Below are 27369 nucleotides of genomic sequence, written 5' to 3' on the forward strand. Positions count from 1 at the left end.
TGATGGAGATTCCACAACCTCCCTCTGTATTTTGTTTCAGTGCTTAACTACCCTTACAGTTAGACATTAGGAAAAACTTCCCAATTTAAATCTTCCTTGTGGCAATTTAAGCCTATTACTTCTTATCCTGTCCTCCCTGGTTAAGGAAAACAGTTTATCACCCTGTTCTTTATAACATCCTTTTACTTACTTGAAGACTAGGATGTCGCCCTCTTCAATCTTCTCATCTCCATACTAAACAAACCCAGTTCTTTCAATCTTTCCTCATAGATCATGTTTTCTAGACCTTTAATCATTTTTGTTGCTCTTCTCTGGACTTTCTCCAGTTTGTTCACTTCTTTCCAAGAGTGTGGTGCTCAGAACTGGACACAATACTCCAGTTAAGGCCTTGTCAATGTTGAGTAGAGCAGAAGAATTACTACTTGTGTCTTGTGTGATGGGGCAAGGCCAGATGGCTACTGAGAAACAGGTATGTTAGCCCCAGGCTAAACAAATCCCTAGTACCCTGGTAACCAAATGGCAGTTGCTCCAGGTTAATCAAGGCACCTGGAGCCAATTAAGATCTTTCTAGAAGGCAGTAGAGATAGCTACTTTAATTAGAACACCTGCAGCCAATCAAGGCAGGCTAATCAGGGCACCTGGGTTTAAAAAGGAGCTCACTCCAGTCAGGCAGGGAGGAGCCAGAGGAGAAGGAGCGTGTGTGAGGAGCTGGGAGCAAGAAGGCAAGGAGCTGAGAGTGAGAGAGTGTACTGCTGGAGGATTGAGGAGGACAAGCGTTATCAGACACCAGGAGGAAGGTCCTGTGGTGAGGATAAAGAAGGTGTTTGGAGGAGGCCATGGGGAAGTAGCCCAGGGAGTTATAGCTGTCATGCAGCTGTTACAGGAGGCACTATAGACAGCTGCAATCCACAGGGCCCTGGGCTGGAACCCGGAGTAGAGGGCGGGCCCGGGTTCCCCCCAAACCTCCCAACTCCTGATCAGATACAGGAGGAGCTGACCCAGACTGTGGGTTCCACAAGAGGGGAAGATCACTGAGGTGAACAAATCCGCCAATAAGCTCAGGACCCACCAAGGTAGAGGAGGAACTTTGTCACACTTCCTTATAACGCTCATGCTAATACATCCCAGAATGATGTTTGCTTTTTTTTGCAATGGTGTTGCATTTTTGACTCATATTAGTTTGTGATCCACTATAACCCCCAGATCCTTTTCTGCTGCACTCCTTCCTACTCAGTTATTCCCCATTTTGTATTTGTGCAATTGATTATTCCTTCCTAAGTGTATTACTTGGCATTTGTCCGTTTTGAATTTCATCCTGCTTATTTCAGACCATTTCTCCAGTTTGCCAATATCATTCTGAATTCTAATCCTATTCCCCAAAGCACTTGCAACCCCTCCAGCTTGGTATTGTCTTCAGACTATAAGTGTCCTCTCTGAGCCATTATCCAAATAATTTATGAAGATGGTGAATAGAACTGGAACCAGGACAAGTCACCCTCCCCCTGCGTGACCCCACTCAATATGCCCTTCCAGCTTAGTTGTGAACCATTGATAACTACTCTCTGAATATACTTTTCCAATCAGTTGTGCACCCAGTCTGTGGTTTGTCTAGGTTATATTTCTCTAGTTTGTTTCAGAGGGTCTTATGAGACCATATCAGAAGCCTTATTAAAGTAGAGCTATATCCCATGTTCTGCTTTCCCCATCCACAAAGCTTATTACCCTGTCAAAGAAGGGTATTAGGTTGCTTTGACATAATTTGTTCTTGACAACTCCATGTTGAGTCTTTCTTATCGCCTTATTTTCTTCTTGGTGCTTACAAATTGTTTGTTTGTTTTTTCCATTATCTTTTGAAGTACTGAAGTTAAGCTGACTGGTCTGTAATTCCCTACGTTGTCTTTATTCCCCTCTTTATAGATAGTTACAATATTTGCTCTTTTCCAGTCACCTGGCAACTCTCCAGTGACTAGTTCTCAAAGATAATCACTAATAGCTCGGAGATCTCTTCAGCCAGTTCGTATTTCATCAAGCCCTGCCAACTTCAAGACATCTACCTTGTATAAGTAATTCTTAGCTTGTTTGTTCCCTATTTTAGCCTCTGATCCTACCTCATTTTCACAGATGTTCACTATGTTAGTTGTCCAATCACTGCTAACATTTTTTGGTGAGAACTGAAACAAAAAAGGCATTTAACACTTCAGCCATTGCGTTGTTGTCTTTCCCTCTTAACTGAATAATAGACCTACCCTATCTTTGGTCTTCATCTTGCTTCTTATGTAATTGTAAAATGTTTTCTTGTTACTCGTCATGTCCATAGCTAATTTAATCTTTTTTTTTCCTTTGCCTTGGCCTTTCTTATTTTGTCTCTACATTCTTGTGGTAGGTTTTTTTGTTTTGTTTTTTATTTATCCATTGTAATTTGATCTAGTTTCCACTTTTTGTATGACACTTTTTTGAGGTTCAGGTCATTGAAAATCTCCTCGTTAAGCTAGGGTGGTCTCTTATCATACTTCCTATCATTCCTATGCATTGGGCTAGATTGCTCTTGCACCGTTAATAGTGTCCCTTTAAAAAACTGCCAGTTCTCCTGAATTATTTTTTCCCCTTAGATTTGCTGCTACCAATTCTCTGAATTAGCTTCAAGTCCATTGTCTTTAGTGTGCTCTTTACCCTCCCACTATTCCTTATAATCAGGAACTCATTATTTCATGATCACTTTCACCCAAGCTGCCATCTATCTTCAAATTCTCCTCCCTTTTAGTCAGAATCAAATCTAGAATAGCCTCTCAACTTTCTGTAATAAAAAGCTGTCTCCAGAGCATTCCAAGAACTTGTTGGATAATGTGTGTCCTGCTGTATTATATTCCCAACAGATGTCCATGTAGTTGACCACCAAGTCCTGTGCTTTGGATGATTTTGTTGTTTTAAAAAATCCTCATAAAAACTTTTTGCACTTTTTGTGTTTAAAAGGCCTCAGCAAACCCTACTTTATTTTTGCTCATTTTATTGTACTGCCCTGTAAAATAAAGATGGGAACCATGACAGTTTAGTAGGTGGTTCTGAATTTGTAATAGGATATGGAACCTTTCACCACTAGGACACTAGTTAGTCCAGCCTAGTATTGGACAATTATTGTTACCATCTGGCTGTTCAGTGCCCTGTGAAATCAGCTGATGATCTCAGGCCACTCCATACAGAGGTCTATATCCATCCCACAATTTACTTCCTTGTCCGTTCAATCCTTTGCTTCCCTGGTAAGATAATTGTCTCCTTAGCCTCCGAGATAATATGCTATGATGAGGCTGGAGATACATTGGTGGTGGCCTGTGTTAGACAACCTTACGCTGCTATGCCTATTCTGCAGAAACCCTTATAAAAAAAATACTACAATAATAGTTATAGCTATAGAGTTTTGGACTAGCTACTGTAAAATACCATGACCCTTGTGTAAGGGTAAATAAAAGACGTGTGTCTAGATCCAGATGTTCTGCACAAACTTTGAATCAAATTGTATTGTCAAAACTAAAAGACGGGAACATCATACAGACATTTTTGCCCTGAAAGGTCAACTGAGCGAACAAACTGACGCTTCATTTTTTTTCCACAGGCATTGTCCACCCTGGATTCTGTCACTCTAATGTATCCCTTCTTCTACCGGCCCATGTTTGAAGTTGTTGAAGATGGCTGGCACTCCTTCCTGCCTGAGCGAGAGTTTGAACTTCTCAGTTCAGTAGTAAGTTGGATATCAGGAATTTTTGTAGCCATACAGAGAAGGTCAAACAATCGCTTGGGACTTGATCCTGCCGAATGTATTTGTGCATGTAGTCTGAGCTGTTTCATGCAACGCTGCAGGACGAAGTCATTAGTGAAACCAGCTATACCCCATGTGGATGGAAAATGAAAACTGTTCATGAGCCAAAAATAACCTGTGTGCTATTGGGCTGGCTGTTTGGCACCCATTCTTTACCATGTGCAAGTGGGTTTTTAAGTATTTGCTTAAAGGTGACCTGCAAAGTTACATGGGAAGGGGGAGGAGGAGTTTCTTTTTTTCTTTTTTTTTAATATATAGGAAGCCTGGATGACTTAAAAAATTGCTTTTTTGATCTTGGCAATAAATTGAATCAAGTTCTCCTCGGTTTGGAGAATTGAAATGTAGGAGTTTTTTCAGCTCTTAATTGAAGGGACTGGAATGTTAGTCTCTAAAGATCTTTCTCTTGCCGCAGTTCAGGAATTTGAGTGAAATGAGTGGGAATAAACACAAAGTTCTAAACCAGGGGTGGCCAAACTTACTGACCCTTTGAATCTTCAGAAGTTCAAGAGCCAGGGCTCGGGGTTTCAGCCCTGCAGGAGGCACCTGCCGTGGCTTTGGGTTTCAGCCACATTCCTGCTGAAGTCCTGGCAAGCATGACCTGTGGGGCTGAAGCCCCAAGATCCCCTGCCCTGCTGGACAGAAACCCTACCCTACCACCCTGCTGCAAGGCAGAGGTTCCAGGCTCCCTCTCCCAAGTCTGGCAGGTGGAGAGTGGGCTCCCTGACCCGCACTTTAATTGTAAAATAGCCACATGTGGCTTGTGAGCCACAGTTTGACCATCCCTGTCCTAAACAGTCTAAAGCCTTGTTTGCAATGGGGAAATCTACCCCCTCCCCCCAAAAAATAAATAAGTAAATCCCACTGTACTACCATCAGTTCATCTGAACCACTGCTAACATTGACGACGTCTGTAGTGTAGACAAGGCTCCTGTGGATGGATCAATTTTTAGTTAAAAACTTTTAGCAAATTTAACTGACACAGTGGTTAAAAAAAGTCTGGCCAAAGAAGCCATGGGGTTCCCACCGGTGCTAATGCTAGGTCAGCTGGACCTCCACCAGGCCAGAATATTCCAGACTTTAAAGTTGCAGTAACCAGGCAGAGTCTCCACAGTGCTTCATGTGCCATATACCACATCCATTAGTACATCATCAGAACAAAAAAGTAACACTTGCTGTTTCCTGTATATGACTTATAATAGAGTGCGTAGTTTTGTTTGCTGTGGTCATTAGAAAACTAAAGCAATCCAGAGTCACTGTGGCAGGGAGAGGCAGCAGGATGCTAGTATGGATGTGGGCGGCACAGCTTAGGTGTGTAGAGAGCTGCGTAGGGTATATAGCAGGGGTTGGCAACCTTTCAGAAGCGGTGTGCCGAGTCTTCATTTATTCACTCTAATTTAAGGTTTCGTGTGCCCGTAATACATTTTAGCATTTTTAGAAGGTGTCTTTCTATAAGTCTATAATGTATAACTAAACTATTGTTGTATGTAAGGTAAATAAGGTTTTTAAAATGTTTAAGAAGCTTCATTTAAAATTAAATAAAATGCAGAGCCCTCAGACCAGTGGCCAGAACCCAGGCAGTGTGAGTGCCACTGAAAATCAGCTCATGTGCTGATCATAGGTTGCTTACCCCTGGTATATAGCCTGGGAGTTCAAGCATGTAGGGCAATATGCTCTTCCCACCTACACCATGCCTCACTGTTTACACTGCTGTTTTTATCCATGCTAGTTAGACATGCAGCGTCTGTTCTCATCTACACCCAATGGCAGTGTGCAAACTTATCATTAGTGGCTCCCTTGGCTTTCTGTGCATTTTCGAATTCGCTGCTTTACGGTGCTAGGTTTCATTTAGAACCATTGATTACTGAGTGAAAACATGAGCTCTGAACAAAAAAGATCAATTGACATCTCTTATTCCAAACTCTTACACTCAACATGCTGTTGCAGAAGTGGTGGTATGCTACTTGTTCCAAACAACCTAGATTTATTTATGGTGTCCCTAGCCTCTGTCAGAGGGTGGATTTGGATGGCAGGAGAGAGATGACTAGAGCATTACGTGCTAGGTTCACTCCCTTTGGGACACCTGGCCTTGGTCACTTTTGGTAGACAGGATACTGGGCTGGATGGATCTTTGGTCTGACCCAGTGTGGCCATTCTTATGTACTTTTCAAGAACAGCAGTTGATATGACTGTTGGCTAAATATTTTTTATTCCTTCAACTTTTTCAGTCAGCAGGAGGGAGCAAGCTAATAGCTGCTCTAACATTTTAGTCCCAGGGCTGAATGAGTTTCAGATCAAAGGAGGCATCTTCCTATTTCTAGTTGCATTATCAAGCTAAAACTGTTCTGCCTTTATCCCTAGTTAAGTATAACTAGGGCCCTACCAAATTCTCGGCTGTAAAAAATGTCGGGGACTGTGAAATCTAGTCTTTTGTGTACATTTACTCTATACTATGTAGATTTTGAGGGGGAGGCCAGTGTTTCTCAAACTGGGGGTCTCAACCCAAAATGGGGGTGCGGGGCAGGGTCACAAGCTTATTATTGGGGGGGGGGTCTCAAGTATTGTCCTTCTTATCTGTTCCTGCCTTCAGAGCTGGGTGGCCAGAGAGCAGGAGCGGCTGGCCAAGGGTCCAGCTCTGAAGGCAGCAGTGCAATACCACAACTTCCCCTGTGATAACCTAGCGACCGCCACACAATCCTCTTCTGAGTCAGGACCCCTACAGTTACAAGATCTTAACATTTCAGATTTAAATAGCTGAAATCATGAAATTTACACTTCTTAATATCCTAAGACCATGAAATTGACCAAAATGGTTCATGAATTTGGTAGGTCCCTAATTATCACTGTTTTTCAGGAACTCTCTAATTCAGACCGAGTATATCTCTGAGCATTGTAGTAATTTTACATTTTACTCAATTGTATATGAGAAACTTAGTGTTTTACAATACTGAGGTGAAACTACAAAAAAGTTGTTCTGCTTCAACTTTTTCAGTTGTCGCATAGATTCTGTAGAGCCCCTGGAGTGTGTACCCCATGTGTAACTGTGTATTCATGTAAAACTGTTTGACAGAATATTATGAATGCAGGATGACAAAATTTCACACTAGACTTCAAGTACAGCGCTCCAGAAATTTAGCTCAAGTGTTGCTTAGTCATGCTACATTGCAACATATGCTTGTTTTGAGTCTTCTTGGATACTGTGGCAAGAATATTTAATGCAAATTTGCTTGAAAGAGGATGGAGCAATTTACAAGTTGCAATCTGCTATCATTTGCTGATACTGTACCATAGACCAGGATTGGCAATCTTTGGCACGCAGCCCCTCAGGGAAATCTGGCAGGCTAGGATGGTTTGTTTACTTGCAGCGTCCTCAGATTCGGCCAATCACAGCTCCCACTGTTCGGAGTTCACTGTTCCCAGCTAACGGGGGCTGCGGGAACCGGCGGCCAGTATGTCCTTTGGTCTGCGCTGCTTCCAGCAGCCCGCATTAGCCGGGGATGACGAACTACAGCCAGTGGGAGCTGCAATTGGCCAAACCGGTGGACGTTTCAGGTAAAGAAATGGTCCCGGCCTGCCAGCGGATTTTCTTGACAGACTGCGTGCCAAAGGTTGCCAATCCCTGCCAGTGTGTGTGTGTGTGTGTGTGTGTGTGTGTACGTACATACTAATGATCCTGTCTCAAGCGGGTGATGTACAGGGAAGCAGCACTCTTGCCAAGTGTCTGCCGTGCATGACTGTTCTAAGAAATCCTCACAACAGCAAATTCTACCCCTAAATGATGGAACTAAGGGTATGTCTGTGCTACTGTGGCATAGCTACAGTGCTGCTATAACACCGCAGTGTAGATGCTTCCTGCATTGGCATAAGGGGTTTTTAATCCACCTGTTTGATAGGTGGTAGCTAGGGCAATGGAAGAATTTTGTCCACAGGGAGGTTGGAGGTGGAGTTAGGGCAGCCTAACTGCAGTGCACAGGGAGTGATGTAGCTGGTCAGTCTAATTTTTAGGTGTAGATGAGGTTTAAGTCAATGTTCACACAAAGACATCAACTATATATTTCATTATGGGAAACAAACAACGCTTTCCACTGGCTGAAGACCCAAATGTTTTGTATTGAAAGAGAACTTGAAACATGCAGAGACAAACATGTTTACAGAGAGAGGAACATGCAAACAAGCAACCTCATTGCAATAAATTAAATAACCTCATGTCTAGTTGGCAGCTGGTATCAAGCGGAATATCCCAGGGGTCGATCCTGGGCCATGTTTTGTTCAGCATATTTATTAATGATCTGGATTGCACCCGTAGCAAATTCACAGATGACACTAAACTAGGGGGCAAGGTAGATATGCTGGATGGTAGGGATAAGGTTCAGAGTGATCTAGACAAATTGAAGGATTGAGCCAGAAGAAATCTGATGAGGTTCAACACGGACAAGTCCAGAGACCTGCACTTAGGATGGAAGAATCTCATGCACTGCTACAGACTGGGAACCAAGTGACTAGGCAACAGTTCTGCAGAAAGGGACCTGGGGATTACAGTGGATGAAAAGCTGGATGAATCATCAGTGTGTCCTTGTTGCCAAGAAGGCTAATGCATAATGGGCTGCATTAGTAGGAGCACTGCCAGCAGATCATGCGTGATGATTATTTCCCTCTATTCAGCGCTGGTGTAGCCACATCTGGACTACTGCATCCAGTTTTGGGCCCCCCGCTACAGAAAGGATGTGGACAAATTGGAGAGTGTCCAGCGGAGGGCAAAGAAAATTATTAGGGTGGGGCTTGTGACTTTTGAGGAGAGGCTGAGGGAACTGGGATTGTCTAGTTTGCAGAAGAGAAGAGTGAAGAGGGATTTGATAGCAGCCTTCAGCTACCTGAAGGGAGGTGTCAAAGAGGATGGAGCTCGTCTGTTCTCAGTGGTGGCAGATGACAAAACAAGAAGCAATGGTCCCAAGTTGCAGTGGGAGAGGTCTAGGTTGGATATTAGGAAAAACTATTTCACGAGGAGGGTGGTGAAGCAGTGGAATGGGTTACCTAGGGAGGTGGTGGAATCTCCATCCTTAGGTTTTTAAGGCAGGAGACACCTCTTCTTGTCAGGATCCTTCCAAAGGCATACCTGGCTGCCAGTCTGCTACTTTTGAAAATAAACTTAGCGTTCGTTGTAGTCAAAGCAAATGCCAAATTAATTTATGTAAATATCCACATGGTGGACTCCAGTGATCCACAAGGGCTTATGTCAATACACAGTAGTTGCCTTTTTGATTGAGATACTCTGCTGGGTTGGGTGGATGCAATACATGGTGTCTGTTTTGTCAACGCAGTGTGTGTGTTTAAAAAAAACAAAACAAAAAAAACATTGCGTTTAGGGGCACTTTTAATTGCATCTCCCTAGCCAAACTTGGCATAGTGGAAGACATTCACAGCAGTCCCCAGTATAGGTTTCCCGACCCCATCAGAGTATTTATCATTTGGGGTTACCAGCTTCAGTAGAGCATCCTCCACCCTCATTTCTATAGATTAAGTTTGGTCAGGGTGGCCTGGCATTCCACTGTCAGGGCAGGCTCCCAGAGAGAGAAGTCTTGCTCGTCTGAAAGTTCTGCGGTCACTGGTTCTTATCTCAGGTCTCCAGCATGCCCTTGATCCACCAAGTACTGGATCTGCTCTTGGTCCAAACATGGGGTTCAGAGTGATAAAGGTCCGTAGCGAATAGGCACCTGAGCTGGACTTGTTTGAAGATGCAATGTGAGCCCCCCTAGTTCCTGAGCAGCTAGTGGTTCTAGCATAGACTTCAGTAACTCAGCACTCTAATCAGTGAGGTACACTTAGAGGCCTTTATTCTCTGCCGACTGTATTCTCAGCTGCTGTGTCTGACCCCAGATATCCAGCAGTTTCTGCATTGCCAGTTCTTGCTGAGCAGAGAGCTGCCTCACTCCAGGCTGAATTCAGTATCTTCTCAGTACTTAGGTTTTATCACCAATCTCAGTTTCAGAGAACTGTGCAAAACTATGGGCTAGGTACTTTGGTAGACCCACAGTACCCAGGTACAGCAGTGGTTGCAGGGAGTGCTGTGTGTGGAGTCAGCATGCTGGTTTACGTGAGCTTGCGCACATAGCAAACCTTTGAAGGAGAAAACAGTGTTAGAAATGTTCAACTACTGTATCTAATCTCAGACAGTTCAGTCTTTGAGCATAGATGGCCCCTCAGTCTCTTTGGCTTGGTCTATATTGGGGAAACTTGCTAAATCTTCCCACAGTTGCTATTGCTGGTGGTAGTGGTAGAGGCAGTAGTTGATGCTGTTTGTGTTTCAGTATTATCTAGAGGCCTAGATCAAGGGCTCTTTGCAGACTTGTAATAAAAGTCCTTGTCCCAGAGAGTTCACATGCTTGATAAATGCTGGAATCCCCTTTATATGGGATTAACGATGACTGCATCTGCAGATAATTCTACTGCTTCGCTCGCTAAGGAGAAGCTAGTAACACTGATTTTAAAAAAAAATAGCAAACATCAATTTTTGGCAGCACTGGCTTGCCTTGTTAAAGTGCGCTCGTTAGTGCAGCTGCATAGTTTGTGGGAGGGAGGGGGGAATTATGTCCTGGTTTTGGGTGAGGCACAGGTGACAAACTAAAAATCTAAGTGACCTTATCTGTAGATTTTCAGATGGTATTTTTTAACTTTAAGTTAGAATGTCTTGGCTTTCCCACATTTCTTTCTAACAATGCAGCATTCATTTGCTAGTACAACAAAACATTCTCTTGTACCTCTTCCAGACGAATGAATGGCGGCTGAGCTATGTCAATAAGGAGTTCTCCGTTTGCCCCTCCTACCCACCAGCTGTCACTGTCCCAAAATCAATTGATGATGAGGCCCTTCGGAGAGTTGCAACCTTTCGCCATGGTGGCCGCTTCCCTGTTTTAAGCTATTACCATAAGAAGAATGGGATGGTAAGTCTTGTTTGAGTGCTTTAGGCACTTAAGATGAGTGGGTTTTCTTGGGCTGGACAGAAATATAAAGGTCTCTTCAGAACTCTTTTGTCCTGTTTATTGAAAAATAACATCTCCTGAAGGCTTTCAGTGCAGCTCATAAGATGTTAACTCACAATCACTACCCAGCTTATTCTGAGACCATCTTTTCATAGCCATTTATATTTAAACAAGGGAGCCTGGGCAACTCTAGCTGTTGGAATATAGGACTGCCAGTCTAGACCGGTAGTGACTGAAAGGTTATTTAACATCTGCTCAGTAGTGGATAGGAAATGAGTCATCTCTTAGCAGAGAGATGTCCACCTCATGCCAGTTGTGGAGGTTGCGAGCACTTCTTGGCTGCCTGTGCCAATTGGCTATGGACTGAACAGCCCACAGAGACTGCATGACCCTTTCACCCTGAGATGTGGTCCATCTGAGTCACGACTGAGGCACAGTGTGAGTGAAGCTAGCATTGCCTCTGCTTACACTGCACCTGTTCTGTAAACGAGCAGAGGACTTCGTTCTTCAGGCCTGTCCATGTGGCAACCTATAACGAGCAGTGAATTTTCTCACTCACTCCCGGACCCCCTCCACTTTTAAGTAGTCAAAATCTGAGACTCTGGCACCTCTCTGACCCAGCCACTAACTGCTTGTGATTACAAAGAAATGTACCCAAAAGGTGGGTTGTGATGTGATTCCTTGCATCTAGTACTGCATGCTGTTGGAGGCAAGGCATGGGATTAGATGAACGCTGGTCTGATCCAACATAGGTACTTCCTGTATTTCTCCTTTGACCCGGGCGTAGAGTTAAATCATCAACTAGTTACACGTTGACAAATCAATCCTAAACCAGTGAAGGAGTTAGGTTTCAGTTTAGCAGCCATGTTAGTCTGTATCCGCAAAAAGAACAGGAGTACTTGTGGCACTTTAGAGACTAACACATTTGAGCATAAGCTTTCGTGAGCTACAGCCCACTTCATCAGATACATGCAGTTGAAAATACAGTAGGAAGATATATACACAGAGAACATGAAACAATGGGTATTACCATACACACACTAACAAGATGTTGATCAGGTGATTCCACAGTTTCTTTGAGAGTGTCTTTGGCACAGTCTGTCAGCATAGTGTGTAGATTGTAATGGGTTTTTTACCTTCAGTCCTTTTGGTGTGATGTCCAGCTGTTTGCATTTGGAAAGGAAGATAAATTTGTTAGTCTCTAGAGTGCCACAAGTACTCCTGTTCTTTTTGAAGGCGTTAGGTAGCTCATGTTGTCCCCTGTCACTGTGGAGCTTCCATTCTCTTCTCTCTCTCCCGGCCCAAGCAGGGATTTCTTGAGATTTTTGCTCTTAATACTTGTATGTTTCAAGCATTCAAGTTGCAATGCTTGAACTTCTGATGGTAATGCCTTCTGTCATGCATTGCTACACTCTCCTGTAGTCTATGGGTGTAGTAGATATGTTTGACTCATCATCCTCATGCTTTCAGTTTGTCTTTTGTATTAGAGTTATTGCATAGCTTTATCATCTCTGAAATCTTTCTTCCATGAAACCTTATCTTAAACAAGTGTGGAGCTCTGGTTTATGGGTCTGTCCATAACCACCAAATAAAAATACTACTAAGGAACATGCTTGTATTACATAGTTGACTAAAATGTCTTTTTAAAACAGTATTGACTATAGGTTAAAAATAAAACCCTCCTTCAAATGTTTGTCCATTAAAGACGTTTCAGCAGGAATCTGGAGTCAGAGGTTGTGAAGGTGGTGGGCAGGGAATCATAAGCTGAAAGCTGAGGAGGCTGTGTTAGGATCTTTCTCCTGCAAAGTGGCCTGCAGAATAATAATTTTTTAAGAAGCTAGAAATCATTTAATCTAGTGTTCAGACATAAGGACAATGAAAAAGATGGGAAAGAACTGAAGAGTGCGGATACATGCAAGAGGAAAACACGGGTTTGCAGCTGAAACGGGAAGAAAGGTAGAGAGAGATGGGGAGGTTTTTTCAAATAGCAGACTCTACCAAAGACAGCACTTTGGCCACTTCAACAGCAGGACTATCCAGGTAAATGCCAAGAGGAGAAGAGAGTGGGAAGGACAGTGAGGAGAGAAGACTGAGCTTGGCTGGTGCAAGTCCATGGAGGAACTAAAGGGGCAATTTTGACTTGGATCCTGAAGTTGCTGGAAGAGGCGTTTGAAGGCTGAGGCGAGCAGTTAACTTCACTGCAGGGACCAGTGAATTTAACCAGCAGAGTTTCTGCTTTCCTTTAACAATGTGTAGAACTAAGCTGGCTGAAGCACTAGCAGATGGATTACTCTCTACTCTCTCAAAACTACGATACCCGCACAAGGAAATAAGGAAACAGATCAGCAGAGCCAGACGTATACCCAGAAACCTTCTACTGCAAGACAAGCCCACGAAAAAACCAACAGGATTCCACTGTCCATCACATACAGTACCCAGCTAAAATCCCTCCAACACATCATCAGGGATCTACAACCCATCCTGGACAATGATCCCTCACTTTCACAGACCTTAGGTGGCAGGCCAGTCCTCACCCACAAACAATCCGTTAACCTGAAGCATATTGTCACCAGTAACTACACACCACATCATAGTCACTCTAACTCAGGAACCAATCCATGCAACAAACATCGGTGCCAACTCTGCCCACATATCTACATCAGCGACACCATCACAGGATCTAACCCGATCAGCCACACATCACCAGTTCATTCACCTGCACATCCATCAATGTAATATATGCCATCATATGCCAGCAGTGCCTCTCCGCTGTGTACATCGGCCAAACTGGACAATCCCTATGTAAAAGGAGAAATGAACACAAATCAGATATTAGGAATGACAATATACAAAAACCTGTAGGAGAACAGTTCAATCTCCCTGGACACACAGTAGCAGATTTAAAGGTAGTCCACCCTGCAGCAAAAAAACGTCAGGACCAGACTTCAAAGAGAAACTGCTGAGCTCAGTTCATCTGCAAATTTGACCCCATCAGCTCAAGATAAACAAAGACTGTGAATGGCTAGTCAACTACAAAAGCAGTTTCTCCTCTCTTGGGTTCACACCTCAACTGCTAGAAGAGATCATCCTCCTGATTGAACTAACCTCATTATCTCCAGCCTGATTCTTGCTTGCATATATATACCTGCTGTTGTCAGAAGTGTTGTCAGATGCTACTGGTGTGGTGCTCTGCTCCCTCCTTGTTGGTATCACTCGGCTGCGTGCATGTGTTCCTCTGTGTGCTGCCCCAGCTCTGCGCAGATAGCTGACACAGCAGACTCGAAGAGAACCCTAATGACTGCAGAGTCTAGTAAGGTACGAAGGCACGTCGGCCCATATTACCGTATCGGACACAAATAAGTTCCCTCCAGATTGTTACTCGTAGTATGCCCTGTAGAGTATTGCCCCACGGTCAATGGACTCGGCTCAGTTAGTGGCGGGACTTTCACTGCCCCCTAGCCGGACAAAGACATCGCCCCAGGGATACATTGTTATACACAGGTACAAACAATTACACATCACTCCTGACGTATTGAGTGCAACCCCTCTATGTAGCAAGTACAACCCTCTACGTAGTAAGGTGCCGCTCTCACCTTGTACATGTTGGTTAGAACAAAACAACTCTATCCATCATATTACCCTTTTGGCCCTGTCATTGGAGGGTCAGCCTGTTCCTTGTTATCTGTGTGGAATGTGCAAGTATGTGAATGTTCTGATCTCTAGTGTTCAGTACCTTTAGGTACGTATCTTTCTTGCAGCATCAGCCTTCCTTGCCAGCTTCTGTGAGCAGGGCCTGCCTCTGGCTCACAGCTTCACTTTGCTTTAATGTTAGCAAAGTCTTGACTATTACTTTAGTTCAGGCCTCACACTGGCCTTTATCACGGGCCTTCACTTGCTACACCCGCCTCTGAAAATTTCCCCGACATGCATCCGACGAAGTGGGTATTCACCCACGAAAGCTCATGCTCCGATATGTCTGTTAGTCTATAAGGTGCCACAGGACTCTTTGCTGTCTCTGCAATATGCCACTGATGGAACACGACTAGACAATCTAATGGATCTCCCCGCTCTAACAGCTGATGCGTTTTTCTTCTCCTAGGTAATGATGCGGAGCAGCCAGCCTCTCACAGGTACTAATGGGAGACGGTGTAAGGAAGATTCAGCGCTTATTAATGCCACCTTGAGGGCAGGAAAGCGTGGCTACATCATTGATACCGGTTCCTGAATGTTGCTCAGCAGGCCAGAGCCAAAGGAGGTGGCTTTGAGCAGGAAGTGCAGTATCCTCAGTGAAGGCGAATTCACAAATCTGTTGAGAGGTAGGTGAAATAAGATGGCCGTCAGGGATCCCATAGCCACTTATGGGGTTTTCTTTGAACCAGTGTAGCTGCCTCTCTACTAACCTCCAGTGTAGATGTGCTGTGCTGTGCTGTGCTGGCATTAAGTGCTGGTTCCCTGATTAGAAACACCAGGGGCCAGATCCACCTGTGCCTGCGCTCTGCTTCCTGCAGCAGATGGGAGGGGTGGGCAGTCATCAGGGAGCTAATTATGGTCCCTAATTCTCAAGGTCAGTGAGACTTAAGACCTTCAGCTGCTCTGAGTCACACCACTGGTATAGGGTTCTTATGTACTATGCACCATGGAGGATAGCATAACAGAGCAGCACCCCCTCCCCAGCTTATGTTGGGCGTATAGCTGGTGCGGGAACTGGCTGCATTAGCTTTACACTAGCAGGGAGTTGCCCTATGGCAGGGAAGTATCAGAGGGTAGCCGTGTTAGTCTGGATCTGTAAAGCAGCAAAGAATCCTGTGGCACCCGATTTTAAATATAACCATTTGTTTCACTAATCTGCCGGTACACGGAGGAGAGCTATAGACTAACAGACGTTTTGGAGCATGAGCTTTCGTGGGTGAATACGACGAAGTGGGTATTCACCCACGAAATCTCATGCTCCAAAACGTCTGTTAGTCTATAAGGTGCCACAGGATTCTTTGCTGCTCCTATGGCAGGGAGATTCCTTGCTGGCCAGTTTTGGCTATAGCCCAGTTCTTTTGTGCCACCTGCACAGTGCAAAGGGCTGATCTCTTAAGAATCTTGGCTTAGAACCTTGACGCTGCATTAATGCATCTCCATTATTGTAGCTACATTAGAGCAAAAAACCAAAACCCCAGGGTAGGCATGACCTTGGAGAACTAAGGGAGTGAAGAGAACCTTTATGAATTGCTGCCATGTTTTTACAGCTGTTGTGAGCAGTTGAACTTGATGTTAATTTTACAGACAGGCTTGAGTGTTTGGTGCATTTTACTTTATATGCCCCTTTCTAAACAAAAATTAAAAGATTCAGGTTCATTTTGCTCTCTCTGCTTATTAATTTATTGGAACCAAATCTTTTATATCAAACTGTGATATGCTCTCTTCTTCATCACATGCCTCCATCCTCTTACTTTCCCACCACCACATTCATATTCATTCTCTCTCTCTCTTTCCCTCCCCCCATAGATATTAAGCCATGTAACATTTAAATGTCCGATGATCAGGAGATCTGTAACTTTAAATGTGCCTTAAGATATCACAGCAGGAAGAGGATCAATGAGAAACATTTAGTTCAACCTAAAACATGCTGAGCACTGCAGCTTGCTAAGTCTTGCAAATGAAAGTCATAAGATCTTGTAAATATAAAGTATAACATTTTTTCAGTTTATCTTTGTGTGTACATAGTCTGTCTGTCTTAGTGTGGTGGTTGTAGTCTGAAAGTGACTCCGTAAAAATGAGATGGTGGGGTTCTATATTTGTCTCAATGACCTCAGATCACAACTTCTCAATTTACAAGCAAAGACTTGTTTTCTTACTACTCTGTCTTCTGCAGCACCCATAGTAAAGATTTTGCAGTTGGAACTTGGTTAGCAAGTGTGTTGCAGTATGTGCCAGGCTGGAATCCAGCTTTTTTCTTCCCAGTATTGATTCAGCCATGTTATCTGGAATAAAAAGTAGCAAAAACTTTTTTAGTCAGTGGATATAACAGAAAACACACAGGGTGCAGGTAAATTCAGGAAGATGATGCTATGCCCCCCTCCCACCCCCAAATCGGGACATTTCAGAGCAGAACATGCTTTTTAAGGAGTGGAATTGCTCCATTTTAAGCCCTGTATTTTCCCATGATACTAAATTGTGACACATTCACAATAAGAACAGATTTGTTGAACAAGAAAATATCACTTTATTAAAGTCATGCTTCTTACTATATCTTCTCTTGAAGCATTAGAGTTTAAATCTACAGGGTCTAATAGTTTCAGTAATATTGCTTATGGGCTAAATAATCTTTGTTTTCCCCAAAGGTATAATATTCTGCAGGAAAGTCTCATCAAACTTGTGGAAGCTTGCAATGATCAATCGCACAACATGGACCGCTGGCTTAGTAAACTGGAAGCCTCCAACTGGCTGACTCATATTAAAGAGATACTAACTGCGGCTTGTCTGGCTGCTCAGTGCATTGACAGGTAAATCCTCTCTCAGTTCTTGGTTACACTCTGTGATGCTGCTTGCTAAATATTCCTTTCGGAGGCAGCTACGGTGTTTTACTACAGTATTTACTACTTTCTTGCTTATTTCCATGTAAGACACCATTTTATCACCACCATGAAGGAGCAGTTTAGGCCAGGTCTAAATTTTATTAGTACAAGCATGAGTGAGGAATTATAACAATTAGGGATGGATAATAGGTCAACTAGTCAAGATTGCCTCCTGAGTCATCTAATGTTTTACCCAGTCTAACCTGTATCGCCAATAAAACTAGAGTTTACACAACCGAACTACTGTTGTGACAACATATTAAGGACAGCTAAACTTGATCCTGTTTTGACCATGCATGTGCACATTCTTTACTCTATGATATCCTTTCCATTGAGCTAGTCCAGTACTCAATCTAATTTTAAATGACTGAAGCAATGGGGCTTCCATCACTTCCTTTGCAGTCTTTCCCACAGTTTAGCATATCTCTGCTTTTTTGATATTCAAGCCAAATTTACTTCATACTCCTTTCTATCAGTGTTAAGGTTTCTTTCCCCACTCTGAACTTTAGGGTACAGATGTGAGGACCTGCATGGACACTTTTAAGCCTGATTACTAGCTTAGCTCTGGTACACTGCCACCACCCAGAATTTTATTGTCTGGGGCACTCTGTTCCCCCAAAACTTCGTCCCCTTCCTGGGCTGCCTTGAGGGACTTTACCAATTCCCTGGTGAACACAGATCCAAACCCCTTGGGTTTTAAAACAAGGAGAAATTTACCATCTCCCTCCTTTCCCCGCACCAATCCCTGGTGAATTCAGATCCAGTCCCCTTGGATCTTAACACAAGGAAAAGTTAATCAGGTTCTTAAAAAGAGAGCTTTTAATTAAAGAAAGAAAAGGGGTAAATTATTTCTGTAAAATCAGGATGGAAAATGCTTTACAGGGTAATCAGATTCCTGTAGATCAGAGGGGCCCCCCCCAGCCTTAGGTTCAAAGTTACAGCAAACAGAGGTAAAATCCTTCCAGCAAAAAGAAACATTTACAAGTTGAGAAAACAAACATAAGACTAACACGCCTTGCCTGGCTAATTACTTACAAGTTTGAAACATGAGAGACTGATTCAGAAAGATTTGGAGAGCCTGGATGGACGTCTGATCCCTCTTAGTCCCAAGAGCGAACAACAATAACACAAAGAGCACAAACAAAAGACTTCCCTCCATCAAGATTTGAAAGTATCTTGTCCCTCGGTTGGTCCTCTGGTCAGGTGTCAGCCAGGTTTACTGAGCTTTTTATCCCTTTACAGGTAAAAGAGACATTAACCCTTAACTGTCTATGACAATCAGTCTAAGCAATTTTTCTCCTTTCGTTTAAAGGATCATGACTCCTCTAACCTGTCACTTAATCAAGCTACATGTATATATGTAGAGTCATTTTTCACCCCCTTAAATCAGTTTTTTCCTTTTATCAAAATTTCCTCTGGTGTATTTATCTAGGTGAGCAGACATGAATGTAACAATCTAGCTGTGGCCTGTTCAGAGCTGTACGGGAAGGGGCCTATTTCCTCCCATCTCAGAGGATCTACGTCTCCTCTTTGCAAACAGGAAAAACATACTCTTTGCAAATCTGTGGTCTGAAATGTAATTCGGTTTGGTTAAGAAAATGGCAGCAAACCATCAAGACATGGCATTGACACCTGATGGTGCTAGGTTTAGTAAATATACCGGCAAGGAATTCAAACTGGAACAGGTTCAGAGAAGGGCTGTTGGAATGATCAGAGTAATGGAGAGCCTGCCTTACAAGAGGAGACATAAGGAACTTGGCTTCTTTAACCTAGCAAAAGAGAGAATGAGGGGAGACATGGTTGCTCTCTCTAAATATATCAGAGGAATAAACACCAGGGATGGGGCACTTTTTTTTTTAAGTTATGGCCAATGTTGGTAAAGAATGAATGGATATAAACTGGTCATCAACAAGTTTAGGCTTTAAATTAGATGAACGCTTCTAATTGTCAGAAGAGTGAAGCTATGGACCAGGCTTCCAAGGGGATTAGCAGGGGCGACAAACCTAACTTGTTTCAAGACTGAGCTGGATAAGTTTTATTGAGGAGATGGTATGATGAGGTTGCCTACAATGGCAGATGACCCAGCCAGGATTGCTATTAGCAGATATCTTCAATGGCCAGAGAAGGGGCACTGGATGGGGAGGGCTCTGAATTACTACAGAGAATTCTTTCCCAAGTGGCAAGATGCAACAGTCTGACCACATGGTCTAACTGATGGCCATATTTGGGGTTGGGAAGGAATTTTCCCCCAGGTCAGATTGGCAGAGACCCTGGGGGATTTTCATCACTTTCTCCAGCATGGGGCACAGTTCACTTGCTGGTTTGAACTAGAGTAAACGGGGGATTCTCTGTAACTTGAAGTCTTTAAATCAAGATCTGAGAACTTCAGTAACTCAGCCAGAGGTTACGGGTCTATTACAGGAGTGGGTGGGTGACGTTCTGTGGCCTCTGATGTGCAGGAGGCCTGACTAGATGATCATGATGGTCCCTTCTGGCCTTAAGGTCTGAGTCTATGAGCCTTGGACAATGAAACACAAGGATTGTGCTAAAAACATCAAACCATGGCATCTACTTGCTTCCAACTTTACTATGGTGAAGGCCAATTACTTCTCCTTTACACTGAGTACAATGGAGCATTTATAACTCCTAGCAGATGAAAGAAGCAGATTGAGTTTATATGGAGCTGGCATGGGACAACCTGGAATTTCTGTGCTCTCAACCCTGTTCAGAAGCTAGTTACTACTTTTGAGTAGACAACGCACTGAAGTTGTGTAATCCCATTAAATGGAATGATGGGAGATGGATCTACATCCTGGGACTAGGATTTTTCAGCTTGGAAAAGAGGAGACTAAGGAGGGATATGATAGAGGTGTATAGAATCATGAGTGGTGTGGAGAAAGTGAATAAGGAAAGTTGTTTACTTGTTCTCATAATAGAAGAATTAGGGGTTGCCAAATGAAACTAATGGGCAGCAGGTTTAAAACAAATAAAAGGAAGTTCTTCACACAGCGCACAGTCAACTTGTGGAACTCCTTGCCTGAGGAGGTTGTGAAGGCTGGGACTATAACAGGGTTTAAAAGAGAACTGGATAAATTCATGGAGGTTTAGTTCATTAATGGCTATTATCCAGGATGGGTAAGGAATGGTGTCCCTAGCCTCTGTTTGTCAAGGGTGGTGATGGACGGTAGGAGAGAGGTCACTTGTTCATTACCTGTTAGGTGCCCCAGAGGGCTGGATGGACCGCTGGTCTGACCCAGCATGGCCATTCTTATGTTCTCTTGCATCCCTGTGACAAGATTGATGCAAGATCAGAACGATATTGTCCTTGTTTGTCATTCTACAGGAAGCACATGGACATGTTTGTTCGCTTTTGCATTTACTGGAAGAGGGTGGAAGAGAATGGTATGAAGTTGCTCTCAGTCTGGAACTACTGTAAAGCAAACTGAAAAAATATATACATAAGGATTAATTTATTCATAGCTATATCACCCAAGTTCCTTTTGGATATACTATGCTAATTCTAGATGAAAGCATTACCATGGACTACATCTTTATGCCTCTGCTTTCTACTCCACACAAGTAGTAATAGCATCAGAGCAATTAATTGGTGTCAGCACTGGCGCTTGCTTGATGGATTGCTCTTATTTACTAACAGTTTATAGCTCAATTTAGGCCTCTGCACATGAACAAATACAACCTACCGTTTAGTTTTGGGTTTTTTTGTTTTTAAAAAATGCTAAAAGGGTATTTGCACAAGTGAGCCAATCTTGTCATGTTTCAGGAGGGGGAGATGCAATAAGACAATTGAAAATAACGCCACAGGAAATTTGAAGGAGGAGCTTGGTGTGATGTTTAGGGGCACTTAGCCGGGTGTGGTATCAGAACATAAATATAACAATGCAGGGGGATTGGCTGTTCTGAAAAGTCAGTGGGAGCTGGGAGGAAGAGCATATTGAATCTTAGCTGTACGTAAAGCAGTGGTGCCTAAACTTTTCCTATCATCGGCCCTCCCCTCCTTACCAGTAATGGAATCTGTCTGTGTCCCCCTCCATTATTGTATGGTTGGCTCAGCAGAAGAGCTTGGGCTGAAGGCGGAGCTGGGGGCTGAACTGGGGATGCAGAAGGAGCTGGGGCTAGAGACAGAGCTGGCCAGTCAACAGAGAGGGAATGAGGGAAGAGCTGGGCTGGAGGCAGAGCAGGGGACGGAGTGGAGCTGTAGCTGGAGTGGAGATGGGGTCTGAGCCAGAAGTGGGTTGGGGCTGGAGCTTGGGTGGAGGCAAAATGGAGCTACAGCTGGGGACAGAGCGGGGCTGGGTGATGCTCCCTCCCAGCCCCATGTGGGGTCTGGTCTGGGCCTCGCTGTATGGGAGGCCCCCCTCCAAAAGTTTTTCTGCGCCACCCTTAGGGGACTGAGCCCCACACTTTGGGGACCACTGATGTAAACCATTACTCCACTTTCACTATAGTTTCCTTAGATTTTTCACTTGCTTTGTGGGCTTCTGCTTCATCTATACAGAGAGGTGTGTGATAGTCATTACGCTTGGCTCTTGAGGCAGAGCTAAGCCATCAACCAGAATATTTCTTGTGCCTTTGTAGGGCAAGCCTTCTATTACATATTACCTCTGTCCATTTGTAGTTCTACTTTGTACTGCTGTAGCTTCTAAATACCCTAATAAGGAGCATCAGGAGTGTTCGATGCTCTCTACAAACACCCAAGAAGACATGATCCCCTGTTAAGATTCGGAAGAGGTTTCCAAGTAGCCTGTTCTTCCCAGGAGAGTCGTAGACGCCTAACTGAGCTTCTCAGCCTCCTGATCCCTTTTCTAGTTGAGTTGGGATCAGTTTTTGGATACTGTCTATTTGATAGGGTGGATTCTAAGTTGATAGATCTAGGAAGACCTCTTCTGTGTGTGTGACAAATATTCTGGATTCCCAAAGCACATAGCCAGAAATTCTACTGAATCCTTAAATGATGTGAAGCATAGATGACACTGTGCTCTGGGGCTGGAAAGAGTATCAATATTTTTTTCCTCACCCTGAGAGGGGTGAGTTTGAGTGGGAGAGAAGGAATGGTTGATGGTTGGTAAGCCACCTTATGTTGTCTAAGTCCATGGCAGTTGTGCTGATGTGTACTGAGAGACTGGATTTACCTGCATCTTGCATATTTGTGTTCCTATTCTTGCCCTCTTGAATTTTCTCTCAGGGAAGGAGCATCAGTGTTAGTTCATGGGACTGAAGGAACTGATTCTACACTCCAGATAACTTCATTGGCTCAGATCATCTTGGATCCAAGGTGCAGGACAATACGTGGCTTTGAGGCTCTTGTTGAGAGAGAGTGGCTGCAGGTGAGAGATGTCACTAGATTGAGGCACTCACAAGTTGTTGTTCAGTGTGTATATTGTGATCGAGCCTCAGGCCTCAAACATGTTGGACCCTATTGTGCTGAACACTGTTGTTGCATGTCTTGATACCTGGGGCACCAGTGTAGCTGTCTCCCATTGGCTTTCTGTCAATGGAGTGTTAAGCACAAGCTGTCCTGCCCCGTTGGCTCTGAGAGGGCTCCCTCAATGTGAGGATTTCCGAGCTCCTCTCCCATGTCAAGGATACTGTTGCAGTTGTAAATTTAACAAATAATTCTGTTCTGCCAGTGTTCTAAGCCAGGCATGGTCAGTAATTTTGTAATCTGCTAAATTGTCTTCGGTGCATATTCTTGTAATTTGATGAAATGTGACATTACTTGCATATCTCTAGTGTCACTGAAAAGTGCAGTGGCTTTGTCACTGGCAATTCACTATTGTTAGCTTGAAGCCTAATTGCACTTGTTATGTGATGTTAACATGATGCAGTGGGACACGGTATCACAGATAGAAATAGTTTTGCAGAAATCTTTTGCTTATCTTCCTATAACATACCCCTCCTCTTGTTCTGTATGTAATCTGTTGTTCTTTGTTTCTTGCTTATAGGCTGGTCACCCATTTCAGCTGCGCTGTGCTCAGTCCGCCTACTCCAACAGCAAGCAGAAATGGGAGTCCCCCGTGTTTTTCCTTTTCTTGGACTGCGTGTGGCAGATCCTCCGTCAGTTCCCTTGCTCTTTTGAATTCAATGAACACTTCCTCATCATGCTCTTCGAACACGCCTATGCCTCGCAGTTTGGCACGTTTCTGGGCAACAACGAAAGTGAAAGGTTGGTGAGGAGAGTTGTTCGGTGCTCCTGGAAATCAGGCCTCGCCTCGGTACAGATGTTCTGTTGGTTTGAAAGTGTGTGTGGCCGGTAGCTGTCTCCTAGTTTTGAAAGACCTGGCTGTTTTTAAAACATCCAGGATCTTTCAGTCTTCTTCCTTTAAGATAAACGGAAGTTCTCTCTGAGATACTTATCTGGCCCCTATTACTGTGGTATGTGAGCACCACACAATCGTTAATAGATTTTCCTCACAACACCCTGAGGCAGGCCAGGGCTGTTATCCCTATTTACACATGGAGAGGCTAAGGCCTGCATGCACAAAAGGAATTGAGCATCTGTGTCTGGTTTAGACTCCGCTGCAAAGCACAAAACTCCTTCTGAATCTGTTAGGCCCCTAAACTTACTCAGCACCTAAGTTTTTGCACTAAAAGTTCCCTTGGTGTCTTTGTATCAGCCTCTGGGCATGCGCACTAATGCCTCGCTCTAGAAGTCCAAATGCCTGTTTCCTGTCTAAGCTCCAGAGCAATTCCCAAAGCAGGGGAAGACAGACATTCAGCCTGGTCACATGTGGGGGCTTCATCTGGTCGATGTGCTCAGAGGCTGCCTACTGGACTGGCCCCTCAAGTGTGGGAGTTGGGGGAACAGGACTTCCCTCATAACTTTTAGCCCAGTGGTTTGGATACTAACCTGGGCAGTGGCAGGAAATGCCTGGTTCAAGTCCTCCCTCTCTTTGATGGAGAGAAGGGATTTGAATAAGGATATCCTACCTCCCACATCAGCGCTTGAAGCATTGGGCTACAGGAAATTCTGATGTGGGGCCCGCTCAAGTCTCCCTTTTGAAGCTGTTGCACTGTGGATAAATAATCACTGGAGTAGGGAAACTGGATCCTGGGTCTCCCACAGGAGTGCTCTAAGCCCCAGGGTGTAGAGTCATTCTCATGCTTGCGCTTGCTGTCTTGCCCCCTCCCCTTCTCCTCCTCCCACTCCTCCCCTGGGACTCCTTGGAAGAGAAGAACAAGCATGAGAACAACTCTGTAGCACTCATCCAGGATCCAGTCGCTCTGCTCCAGTGAAAAATCACTCAGAGTGCTGGCTCTTGTGGATTGCAGTCGAAGGTGCCTGTCTAGCCCCACTCAGGGTATAGGAGCCAGGCACCTATCTCTAGCTTTGTGAATCCCAGTGATCGTACAGTTCCCAGCCTGAAAGTTGGGTGCTGTGACACCGAGAATCACAGCGCCTGGCAACTCCTGTGCATCCAGGCCTAAGTGACTTGACAGGCAGCCTGTAATAGAGCGGGTAGCTGAGCCCAGCTCTCCCAAGTCCTGGGCTAGTGCCCGAACCACTGGACCATCTCCTCAGTCTGCGAAGTGGAGGGTGTAGTCAGTAGCTTTAATTTATATAGCCTCTGGCATGCAAACTGTCCCAAGCCCCTTTACTACGCTAAGTCCTGGTACAGAGGCGCATATGACCACCCAGGATAGGGTCACACACTGTGTAGGTTTTGATTCCCTGTGTCTGTTTGACAGTAAATTGTGAAAGCTCTTGCTTGTTGAATGGCCTCTGTCAGATAGCATGTGCTGTGGTGTGTCCTGCCACAAGAGGGACCCTATACACAGTTCTAGTAGTAACCTCACTTTCACTTATACCAAGAATTGCATTAAGAGGCAGAATCCGCAGACCCACCCACCCACCGTCCCCTCCTTTTTAGTAGCAAACAGCAAAGAGAGCAAATGTGATTGTCAAACTATTTCAAGGGGTCAGGTTGTTCATAAGTGAAGATGGCTGATTTCTACCCCACTGCTAAATGAGCTCTCTTCTCTGCCATCTTGTTTTGAATGACACGAAATTGTCCCTGCAGAATGAAATAACTTGGCGTACAAGTATGATCTGTCAGTATCATTTTGCTGTCTTGGATCTCTCTTTATTAACAATCTGAGTTACCACAGTCCCTCAGCATTCAGAGCATGTGGAAGACTTGCAGATATTTTAGTTCCCAGGGAACTACCTGATTAACGCAAATGAGAATGTGCAGTTTTGAAGACAAGACGATTCAGTAATAATATTGATCTATCCCAGGTATAAACTGAAGCTGTCACAGAAGACTATGTCCTTGTGGTCTTGGGTGAATCAGCCTGAAGAACTGAGCAAATTCAAGAATCCTCTGTTTGAGGCCAACAGTCTCGTCATCTGGCCTTCTGTCGCGCCACAGAGCCTGCAGCTTTGGGAAGGTAAATCAGGCTTCTTTTGTATTGTGTATTTTTGTGATAACAGAAATTCTCCTAATTGTCCACTCATCCTACCTTCATGCCTGCAACTGGACATCTAAGGGCATGATCCAACTCCCGTTGAAATCAATTATTACAAATGACTTCTAACACCTAGTGCCCAGGAGACATGGTGCTGCCTCCTACCACTTCTTAGGCACTACAGGTGCTATGAAAGTTCTTACCCAAGGGCATCAGAGTGAGCCTTTTTGGACAGTTAGTGCAACCTAAGTTGTTCCTTACTTACATATTTCTAAGGAGAATGCTCCCTCTCCATTCCTTTTATCCTTCCCACCAACCCAAGCATTCCCAAGGCTACAGAGTCATGATTCAGTCCTCTATCCATACAAACTTCTGAATGTGAATCTCTGATCCCGTTGAAGATTTACGTTAGCACTAAACTAAAGTGAGTGGGTGGAATCAGGCCAAGGTGGAGACCGAATATTGACCTGTCAGACTAGGCTACATGGAAAGCCAAAGTCTAGATCTCTCTAATCACTGACTCTTTTTTAAAAAAAAAGAGGAGTAGTGAACCTATTTTGGTTATTGTCTATATTTCAAAGCATTGTCTAGGTAAGTCCTTAAGAATTCTGATGTCGATCTGTAGCACTCTGCATTTGTAAAGCACTGTGTGAATCTTCACTAACTAGCAGTTTTCCTCTTGGTGACACTAGTCCATTCTGACTTTTCCCCCTCTCTTTGGGGCCGTAGGTGTCTTTCTCCGTTGGAATAGATCCTCCAAGTTTTTGGATGAAGCCTACGAAGAAATGAACAACATCATAGAGTATAACAAGGAACTTCAGGCAAAAGTCAATGCACTGAGGAGGCAGTTAGCAGAACTGGAAACAGATGATGGGATGCAGGAAAGCTCCTGAGATCTTGCAAGGGTTTGGACACCAGGTCTTTCCTTTCAACTCACCTTTACACTAAAGACTAAACAGAGAATGTGCATGTGTTGCAAAACCCTCTGGTGCAATTGCTCTTCAACCCTTCACTGCTGAAACCCTCACTTTACACTATGTACATCTCTTCCGTTTGGGATGGGTCTCTTGTTTTTTGTTTACAGGGGAAGTGCACTGTTCAGCATAGTGTTCTCTCTTGACCATTGCTGTCTTTAATAAATTGTGTACAGTTTCAGCGTAAGCTTTGTCTCTTACCTCTGTCAAAGTTTGTACAGACTAGAATGAGTCAGGAGATGGATGTGTTAAGTTTAAGTTGGGGACCATTTTTTTGACCTCTAAACATTTGTAAGAGTATTAAATATTTTCTGAGAGCTCGGTGAAGGCATTTTTGTCTAAGGTGCCTTTTTTGAGATTAGTTAAAGCTGTGTTGTTTTCAGTGATGCTTATTTTTGGTTGGTTCTGATGTTGGGTTTCATGCATTCTATGTTCCTTTTATCCAGAAAGGCAATGAGGATGTGTAAGTGGTTTGAACTGCCTCCGGTTTCTGGCAGTTACATGAAACCTCCTGTACACTTGACAAATAAGCATGTGGCGTTTGAATTAAGGAACCGGAATTGGCTTGGTGGGCTACTTGAAACAGAAGCCAGGTGAGAAGTTTGTATGCAGTATAG

At 44.0% G+C, this 27369-nt stretch overlaps 1 protein-coding gene across 1 annotated transcript in view; it reads left to right on the plus strand.

The window, feature by feature from the left end:
• MTMR9 (myotubularin related protein 9) overlaps positions 1 to 26939 on the plus strand; it is a 32569-nt gene extending 5630 nt beyond the window's left edge. The window contains 9 exon segments of the mRNA XM_032763505.2: positions 3608 to 3733; positions 10573 to 10746; positions 14885 to 14996; positions 14999 to 15101; positions 17118 to 17279; positions 22555 to 22696; positions 23315 to 23535; positions 25609 to 25760; positions 26508 to 26939. Of these exon segments, the coding sequence (XP_032619396.1) occupies positions 3608 to 3733; positions 10573 to 10746; positions 14885 to 14996; positions 14999 to 15101; positions 17118 to 17279; positions 22555 to 22696; positions 23315 to 23535; positions 25609 to 25760; positions 26508 to 26671 (1356 nt within the window). The 3' untranslated portion in view covers positions 26672 to 26939.
• The last annotated feature ends 430 nt before the right edge of the window (positions 26940 to 27369 follow it).

Source organism: Chelonoidis abingdonii, chromosome 3, assembly GCF_003597395.2.
Source record: "Chelonoidis abingdonii isolate Lonesome George chromosome 3, CheloAbing_2.0, whole genome shotgun sequence".
Lineage (NCBI taxonomy): Eukaryota > Metazoa > Chordata > Testudines > Testudinidae > Chelonoidis > Chelonoidis abingdonii.